This window comes from Mastomys coucha, unplaced genomic scaffold, assembly GCF_008632895.1.
Source record: "Mastomys coucha isolate ucsf_1 unplaced genomic scaffold, UCSF_Mcou_1 pScaffold14, whole genome shotgun sequence".
Classification (NCBI taxonomy): domain Eukaryota; kingdom Metazoa; phylum Chordata; class Mammalia; order Rodentia; family Muridae; genus Mastomys; species Mastomys coucha.
The window spans coordinates 101,330,606-101,339,872 of record NW_022196896.1 but is presented as its reverse complement, the minus strand read 5'-3'; the positions used below and the strand labels follow the sequence as shown (position 1 = coordinate 101,339,872).

Here is a 9,267-nt window from a genome sequence, read left to right as displayed (position 1 = left end):
TGTTTTGCTGAGAAAATAATTAAATTATCATATTTATGATGGAGCTGCCATGGCCTCTGCCAACCACTTGGAACAGAAGGGTCAGGGTAGGGGGAGGAGAGGAAAGGAACCCACAGCCTGGCCTTGTGGTCCAACCCTCTCCTGGCCCCTTCCTTAGGGAAGTGACCCCAGGCTGAATGGGTCCGCATCTCTGCTGATGGTTGCAGACGTGACAGGTCTGGGTTGGAGGCAGGCTGGGAAGAAACCAGGGAAAGGGCTGTGGAGACTCTGGTTAGAGGCTGGGATTGCTAAGCCCTTGGGCCGGCTCTCATCCAGCGCTCATGACATGGCAGGTCATCTCTAGGGCAATCCCCAGGTCAGCCTTGGTCCAGTCCCCATATATCTTTCTAACTGCCTGCCTGGAAAGCTATGAAATCCTGAGCTCTGTCCCATACCCTGGTGTTGAGAACAAGGTCTCGACACCCTGCTGCCTGCCACCCAAGCCTGGCTGCCAGGACCCCCTCCTGTCTCCCACCCAAACCCTGCCCCCCTATTCTCTTCGGGTAATTAGATTCCTCTCAATTAGCAGATTACGATCATTACCAGCTCATCTGGCAACTAAACTCAGCACCCACAGCTGTGGAAAGGGGGGTGCCAAGAGGGGCACACTGAGGTCATGGGCAAACATGGGGATGTGCAGAGAGCAGGGTTATGTCCTGCCAAGAGGTATCCTACTGCCAAGGGGTGAGGGGGCGTCTTCTAAATCAGACCTCTGCCAGAGGAGCGGGGGACAGATCCTGTAAGACCCCTGGGTAGGGGCAAACCCCCCAAGTCCTCAAAGCCAGCCTGGGAGCAGATGGAGCTGGCAAAGCGTTAAACAGGCCAGGGCTGGGTCTTGGCATGGAGCTGAGGAGAGCAGGCTGCTGGGTGTTCAGCATGGGTCCCAGCCTCCCAGCAAGTGTGCCCACTGAAATCCTTCAGCTTTCAGCATTCTGGAAAGCCAGGCCTGGGGAAGCAGGCAAGCAAGCAGGGGGAAGGTCGTGGGGACCAGCAGGCCAGGGAGCCTGGAGGGCCTTCCTCTAAAGCAGCTAGTATAGAAGGCTGAGGTAGTGGGAGGGGGAGATTTACCAAGACTCCGAATTCATTATTCATGAGCCAGCAGCAACGACTCCAATTTAAATGCTAATGTGGGGGGGCCTGACTCAGCTGCCCCTCTTGTACCTCCACCCCCAGTCCAGGCGCAAGCGGAGTCCAAGCTGGCTCCAAGATTCATAGGGGTTTATTTGGGAGTGGGGAGAGGGGCCAGGTGTCCCTGGCCAACATACATGGCTCCCTACAAGGTGGCTTCCTCAAGGTGGACTGAGCTAGCCAGGCAGGCAGCAGCCCAAAGGAGAGTGGGCGGGAGTCCTGGGGGCCTTTTTGGCAGCATCCTCACAGGATGATTTGGTTGGTGAAGCTTCGACTTAGCTCCTTATGTGGTAGAACAATCGAGTTCAAGATGAGCACCTCAGCAGGGATCCGCACTCGGCAGCCTGGAGCGTGGACAAGGGCACAGGAACAGGTCATGAGGCAGGGAGCTGGGGCCATGGCCAGGCCTGCCCATCTGTGCTCCAGGCCTCATCCCCTGGTGATTCCCTCAGGCTGGGTACATGGCAGGATCTTGGTAAATATTTGCTTAAGGAATACACACACACACACACACACACACACACACACACACACACACACACACGTACACGCACGCACGCACGCACGCGCACACACGCACGCGCACACACACACACACACACACACACACGCACGCACATACAAATACATACAAGAACAAACGTTCCCTGCAGACTCCAGCCTTTCACCTGTGGAGCTTCCTAATGCTCACCCCCAGCCCCGACACACACACCATACCCAGGATAGTAATGGCAGGAAGCAGCTTTCCATCTTTGAAGAGGCTCTCACTGTCCATGCGAGCTCGGGGGTCATTGGGATTGGGGTCATTGGGAGTCCCCTCTACGCGGGCCCAGCGCCCCACAGTGCTCCCCCAGCCCACAATGCTGTGAAGGACACAGGTGTGTTCCTGTTGAATAGAACGGCTCAGGGTGAGTGGGGAAGGAGGCAGGCATGGGAAGGTCCTGTGGGAGGGAGATGCAGAGCATGGGGTGGGGTTCATCCCTCTTGCTCTGGAAGGCAAGCCTTTTTCCCCAGCCTCTTGGGTACCACACACTGCCATGAGCCTGGCTCCTACCTGCAAAGTGGCTCCGTGGAGGACAATGCTCTCTCGCAGACGCACACCCTCGCCTATGGTCACCCCCTTCCCAATGGAGACATTGGGGCCCAGCTGTAGAGAAGATCATCATACTTTGAGACCTGGGACACAACGAGTTCTCCAAAGTAGGGAGACAGACCAGCACCTGAGCTTAGTCCCTAGGTATCCCCACGGATCCCAACAGCCTCTCCCTGAAGTTGGGGCCACAGCTTACTTACCACGGCTGATGGGGCCACTTTAGCCGTTGGATGGATGTAAACATTTCCTAGAAGCAGAAGAAACAACCTGGGGGCAGATACCCCAAAACACATCTGGATAGGGAGGGGAGGAGACTGAGCCTTCACTTCCACACCTGAGGTGAAGAGTGTGGGCTCAAGGGCGTGGGAGAGTAAAGGGTACTAATGGGATGGGGTGGGTACCTCTGATTCGTGGGCCCCCTGGAGTGTGTCTGGCTAGGCGTTCTGGGTGTGTGATCTGGTATCGCCCCAGATAGAGGCGGGAGGCATAAAGGGCTGAGCTAGAGACCGAAAGGGGGAGTGGGCATTCAGGGTCTAGCAGGGCCTGTGCCTACCTCCCCGAATGCCACTCTCTTAAGAGTCTCAAGATCCGTGGCACAGGCTCTTTCCCAGCCGACACATACCCTGCAGACTTGATCTGGCTCCAGATACCATCGGTGAGGTGCACGTAGATTTGGCCCTGCCCAGCCAGGGCTGAGAACACATCCTGCTCTAGTCGGATGGTCCCTGCACCAGGCCACGAGCCTGGAGACTCCTCCCTGGCCAGGAAAGGAGGAGACATCAGTTCCCTAGGTGAGTCTAAATATGGAGTCTCTCCAGGAAGGTGTGGGAGGGGCTTTTGCCACTCCTCTAGTTTAGTTCCTTTACCAAGGTCTAGTCAAATCCTAGGCACCTCTTCTACTACCCTTGACTGACTGCTTTCACTGGGGAGCCCCAGGCCTATAACCCCACTCCTCCCATCCTTGCTTATGTCCACCCTCCCCCCATTCACCCATCTAGTTCCCCTCCCTCACTGGATGGCACAAAAAAAAAAAAAAAAAAAAAAGCCCAAACTCACCCCAGAGCAAGGCAGCTGGTGAGGGCAGAGACAGTCACAGAGAGAGGGGGGGAAAGAGATGGTAGAGATGCCAGCTCAGCGGAAACAGAGATAGAGAGGCCAGGAGAGACGGAGAGAAGCAGAGACATGGTGGAGTGAGAAATGTTGTCAGCAGATGAATGAGGCGTGAGATGGGAGCTGGATGGGAAGGGGGGAGACCCAGTAGCCAGCTTTCAGGCTTGGGAGGGGCGAACCTGACATCAGCTGGCAAGGCTCTGGGCAGTCCGAGCCAGTGTGTGCACGCGTGTGCGTGTCTGCACTTGAGCGCATGTGCACCCAAGTGTGTGTTGCCGTCTGTTCTCAAAGATGTCTGTGGGACAACCAGGGCTGGAGAGAAATGGACCAGAAGCGGAATGGGCAGGCGGTGACAGAGGAGGAGCTGGGGTGTGGGAGCTGGGGTGTGTAAAGAAGAGGGACAGAATGAGGTTAGAAGGGGTGGGACTTAGGGAAGCAGGCTACAGATGACAGTGGAAAAGGGCGAAGGGTGATGTGGAACCTGCAGAGCCTGGCAGGGGGTACGGGTCTGGGACTGGAATGGTTGGGGCTAGGTCACAGGGTCATGGAGCCTGCCTCACAGTTGCCCATCCTGCTGATTACGCTGGAAAACATCCCGGAGAGGCTTCAGGGCTTCTGGGGAGAAAAGGTAGATGCCACAGTTGATGATGTCACTGATAAAGGTGCTGGGTTTCTCCACATAGTGCAGGACCTAAGGAAGTGAAGGTAGAGTTCACAGTGGAGGGCGGACCTCCACACCACCACCTCATTCGACATCACTTCCAGGCCCCTCTACTGCAGAGAGCAACTCCTGAATGGGGTAGTTTACACCTTGGCCCTACCCGGCTTCACATCCCCAGGGGGATACCTGCTTCCATCCTCCCTAACTACTGGTATTCCAAGGAAATAACTGGAAAATAATCGGCCACTGGGATGTCCCCTGCCTCTTCCTCTGGACAACCCTTTGTTTGGAACCCAGTTAACACTGTTACTCTTTATCACTCTGCTGTCAACTCCACTTAGCTCTTTGGACCTGACACCCCTAACCTCTGGTTATATCTCACCCAGGCCACTGTGCCAAGGACTGGCTTTTTTTTTTTTTTTTTTTTTTTTTTTTGGTTTTTCCAGACAGGGTTTCTCTGTGTAGCCCTGGCTGTCCTGGAACTCACTCTGTAGACCAGGCTGGCCTCGAACTCAGAAATCCGCCTGCCTCTGCCTCCCAAGGGCTGGGATTAAAGGCGTGCGCCACCACTGCCTGGCCAAGGATTGGCTTTTGACTGTCTTTCCTACTAGGCTGAGGTTTCCTGAGAGGCGGGGAATGTAGTCTGTCTCTTTCATGTCTAGCTGGTGCCTGCCACAAAACCGCATACATGTGTAAGCATACACATGTTCATTCCATGTAGATTTAACATATATTAAATTATGAACATGTAAAATGGTTTGTGTGTCAAAGTCCATGAGATTCATGGGCAGGGATTTTCACAAACAGGGACAAGGCTCCTCTTGCCTTAACGACTAGGCTCCCACCTCAGTAATTATGGGTCACCATGGACTTCCTGCCTGTCTTTGCACAAACCATTCTCTCTGCCTGCAGTCTCCTTCACCCCTACCTGTTTCCTGAAGGAAGCCCTTCCCCCTCATGTCAGGCTCTTGCTGGGCTTCTCTCTGTGTCCCGGTAGTGCCCCATGCATACACTTATTAAAACATCACTTCTACAGAAACGAGCTGGCACCCCTTTCCCCTGTCATTCTCTCTTAAAGGGCTACAAGATGATTTACTAGGGAGGGGGAGGGGGAATGACACACAAACTGTCCCATCTGTTTGGCACGATGGACCCCCTCCTGAACGTGTTCTCAGCATTCCCTAGAGATGCAGGGTATGGGGTTGATCTTACAGAGAGGCACTCAGCCCCATTCCGCTGCTCTCACCTCATGCGTCTGTGGATTCTCAACGATGCAGCCGTAGTTGAGGGATTGTGTCCTGTTAGCCTGAGAGACAGACATATCCAAGACAGTGACCTGCCTCCTCCAGGGCAGCCAAGGCTGTTTTCTCTCCCTCCCTTCCCTTCCCCTTTAGCACCTGGCACGCAGCTCTGACACTGACAGGCCTTCAGCAGAGTTGAGAGCTGACAGCTGCCATCCCTCCGCCTACTTCCCAGCAACCAAAGGGCCCAGGGTTGCCAATGACACCTCTGTAACTGCTGGAGTAGCACATCTCCCTCCTGACACCCATCCCTACTCCAAGACCTAGAGTGGCCTCAGTCTCTACAGCCTTCAGCCCTCCCAGCCCTCTCACCGTGGTGCCAAGGAGTAAGAAAGGGTGGCGCTGGCGCCTGTGAGCATCCAACATGGCACTCAAGGGGAAGTCAGAGCAGACGTCAGCATTGAGCACGAAGAAAGCCTCAGGTGCCCCTGCCAGGATCTGGTCCCGAAAATGGTAGAGGCCACCCCCTGTGCCAAGGGGAGCAAACTCCTGCAGGTACCTGTTCCCGGGAACCCCAGCCAGCTCAGTGAGACATCATGAGCCAGGACACTTGATATACCCTCCCCCAATACTTTTACCCTGTCAGCAGTACTTCTGGCCTCGGCCTGCAGGGACACCTCATATTAAGTAATTCTGGGGACTGGAGAGATGGCTCAGCAGTTAAGAGCACTGACTGCTCTTCCAAAGGTCCTGAGTTCAATTCCCAGCAATCATGTGGTGGCTCACAACCATCTGTAATGGGATCTGATGCCCTCTTCTGGTGTGTCTGAAGAAAACGACGGTGTACTTGCTCACATAAAGTAAATAAATAAATATTAAAAAAAAAAAAAAAGTCATCCTGATGCCCCAAATAAATACCTTTTGGGTATGAGGTGAACCCTGGTGACTCAACTCATTCCCAAGAGACTCAGACCCATACACACACATGCACACATACACACACACACACATATACGTTCAAACACCTGACTGGAAGGTTAAACTCCTGCTGGGCAGCTTCCAGGAACTGGGTGAGAGCCTCATCAGGCTGGTAGAAGCCGATGAGCAGAATCTCCTGCATCCCAGGGACCTAGGACAACGGAAGAGGGTAGCAGAGAAACTTCTGATGAGAACCGGGAAGAGAATCTGGGTACTAGTCCAGAAGTTTAGAGGACAAAGGTTCAGCTCCGGGGGATGTCCTGGATAATCAGGCATTCTGCCCTGCTTTTCCTTTGGACAGTGAGGAAGTTAGAACTCTCAGCTCCGATCTTTCCATTCTTTTTATAGTCTCCCATGCACCTGGACTGGAATGACCTTGTCCACCAAGCCACAGTAATGTATAATCCAGTCATCTTTTCTGCCTTTCCTTCTTTGTAGCCTCCTCCCACCACCAGCACTGGGAATTGAACACAAGACCTCACGCATACCAGACACGGGCTCTGTCTCTGAGCTGTACCTGTAGCTCATGAATGTGTGTCCATGCATATGTCGGGGTACACATACCCTTGTGTAAACATCCACATGGAGGCCGAACTTCAGTCTTGGATCTCCACCTGGATCTGCCCTCAGGAATAGCCCACTTTGCTTTTTTTTTTTTTTTTAAGTCAAGGTCTCTCACTGGGGTCTGGGACCTAATGATTAGGCTAGACTGGCTGGCCAGTAAGCCCCAATGAGCTTCCTTCTCAGTGATGAGATTACAAATCCATTACCAAGACTGGCTCTTTAAAAGGGTGACAATGGGGATCAAACTCATGGCCTCACGTTTGTGCAAGCAAGCACTTACCAACCGAACTATCTCCCATTATATATTATTCTAAGTCTGATTCCAGCATAAGATGACAGGGTCATTTATCAAGGGTCTGCATTGAATTAGGCATTTTACAGCTTGAACACTCTACACGGGAGGTTTAATCTCCTTAAACAGATAAGAAAAGAGCTGAAAGAAGTTGAAATTTTGCTTGCTTCAGGTCTCAGCAGGAAGATGGGACTCAAATTCAAACTTTGCCTATCCCAATTACAGAGCAATAAAGAAAAGGAGCTACAGCACGGGGCCCTGCGCTTTATTATCGATGCCCCCTGCTATGACTCTAACTTAGCCTTTAAGATCCCTGCCTGACTTCACAGTCCATACTGTAAAAGTAGGTGTGAAATCTGAGCAGCAAGAGGCAGGGAAGTCAACAGTGCAGGCTGGCTGCATGCCCAACTTGAAGCAGTGCCACTCCCACTGACCCCTGTGAATGGCAGCCCGTGGGGTTGTAGTTGGTGGAAAAAGATCATGGCTGGGAAATGGAAGACAGTCACACAGCATGAAAGAGAGAAACAGGAAGTGTGGAGTGAGGGAAAGACCTCCAGGGTTACCTGGGCACAGGCTTCTATATGGTGCTGGATCATAGGGACGCCTGCCACGGGAAACAGCGGTTTGGGCACCTCAAAAGACAAAGGCCTGAAGCGAGTCCCTGAGAGAGGACAGGAGAACATTTTAGCTTCCTATTTCCTTCTGTCCCAACCCCACCAACCTCTCCAACCTCCCCTCTCCCCTATCCCCCATCTCCTCACCCTTCTGGGGGCCTCCAATGAGGATCACAGCTTTGAGCATGATGAGTGTCGTTACCTAAACCTCAAACCACAACAGAAGAATTACAGCCAGATCTCATACCCCCCAAATTACAACACACAGTCCCTTCTTTGGATGTATACCTCTTAAGAGGTATAGTCCTTCCTGGGGCACACCACAAAGTTCATCCCAATCCAGAACTCAGTTGGCTTCAAAAACCTGCACCCCACCCTTTTATCTCTAATGACTTCTCTTTGGCCATGAAAAAATTCTGTAAACTCGGGTACTCAATGGAGCCCCTTCTATGACCCCAAATCTCAAAAACTTGAAACCTCCAGTCCCAATGCCTTAGAAATGACTGCTTACTCTTTCTAGATGTTTAGCTCTGAATCCCAGCGGTGAATATGGAACCACAAACCTTGAGTGAGCTCTGGGTATTTAATCTCAATCCTATGAATAAGCCCCAAGTACTGAACTAACACTAATCTATCTGTATTTGATGAGCACCAACCCTAACACCTCTCTAGGTGCTGAATGTGAATCCTACAACTACCTACATGTGCTCGAATCAACAGACTGGTTCCCTTGACACGTCAAACGCCGAGCCTACTACTCCAGCCGTGCGAATACTGACCACTGGTGCGGAATCTCTGGATTCTAAAGATTGCTTGCTGACCTTCTGGACCCCACAACTGAGTGTGTCCAGTAAGACGTCAGTTTCTCATAGCCATTGGTTATGGAACCAACACAAGCGTGGGCATGAGGAGAGCAAGACAGGCCCTGCGAGCCCTCCCTACGTCTAGGGTTCGTCCCCTACCCCTATCCTGCCCACCACCCCCTCCACCATGTAGGTCCTTTTACCACTAGCTCCCTTTACGCCAGCTCTGCCGCCTGCCACTGCTTGCTCCTTCCGCGTACGTGTCTCCTTACAACCCGCGAGAGCTCCTTCGCAGGGGCTGCTGGGAATTGTAGTTTTGAATACATCCTCTCTCCAACTCTAATAAGACTATTGGGAAGCGTGCTGAAAACCTGGAGTTTGGTCTAGGCGTCGTGGGGCAAGGCTTAAATGATGAGAGAGAGGAGGGAGGATGGGGGCTAAGAAGTTAGGCCTGGAAACTTAAGATTGAGACCTAAGCTTTTCTAGTTATGGGCACTAGGACAGCGGAGAACTAAGTCACAGGAGAATCCTCTGGGTGGCCAGCTTTGGAACAGCCGGGAGGGGCCGCGCCTGGACTGAGCAAAAGAAAAGAAGGAGGAGTCATAACTCCAAAATTTGTCCGGCTGAGAAGTTTGACACTGAGAGAAATCCTATTCCGGATTACTACTACCTGTAAAGTGAAGCACTGGACTAGGTGCGCTTTCCAGATTTCCTAGTGACTCTAACATTCTGTGACCTTGGCCT

General features: G+C 52.6%; 1 protein-coding gene across 8 annotated transcripts; it reads right to left on the bottom strand.

Annotated features, from left to right (window-relative positions):
* Positions 1–1,239: 1,239 nt before the first annotated feature.
* Positions 1,240–8,808, bottom strand: Gmppa (GDP-mannose pyrophosphorylase A). 8 transcript variants are annotated; one of them, XM_031368096.1, is made up of 13 exons: positions 8,727–8,808; positions 7,868–7,928; positions 7,670–7,767; positions 6,298–6,401; positions 5,645–5,831; positions 5,278–5,337; positions 3,931–4,061; positions 2,883–3,017; positions 2,662–2,759; positions 2,461–2,507; positions 2,222–2,314; positions 1,885–2,053; positions 1,240–1,511 (listed from the first exon to the last, which is right to left on the bottom strand). In XM_031368096.1, exons 2-13 carry the CDS (start codon positions 7,905–7,907, stop codon positions 1,411–1,413), a joined length of 1,263 nt encoding a protein of 420 aa, XP_031223956.1. In that variant the 5' UTR covers positions 7,908–7,928; positions 8,727–8,808; the 3' UTR covers positions 1,240–1,410. The 8 variants fall into 8 exon arrangements, with proteins under 8 accessions (XP_031223956.1, XP_031223959.1, XP_031223961.1 ...); XM_031368099.1 differs by having other exon boundaries at positions 8,423–8,802; XM_031368101.1 differs by having other exon boundaries at positions 7,868–7,922; positions 8,727–8,783.
* Between the last annotated feature and the right edge of the window lie 459 nt (positions 8,809–9,267).

What these genes read in the sequence shown, in the direction of transcription:
- Gmppa (XM_031368096.1), bottom strand. Translation starts at nt 7,907, where the DNA reads ATGCTCAAAGCTGTGATCCTCATTGGAGGCCCCCAGAAGG. An exon ending in ATATAGAAGCCTGTGCCCAG is followed by an intron (nt 6,402 to 7,669) that starts GTAACCCTGGAG and finishes CCGTTGTCCTAG; the next exon opens with GTCCCTGGGATGCAGGAGAT. An exon ending in GAGTTTAACCTTCCAGTCAG is followed by an intron (nt 5,832 to 6,297) that starts GTGTTTGAACGT and finishes TCCCGGGAACAG; the next exon opens with GTACCTGCAGGAGTTTGCTC.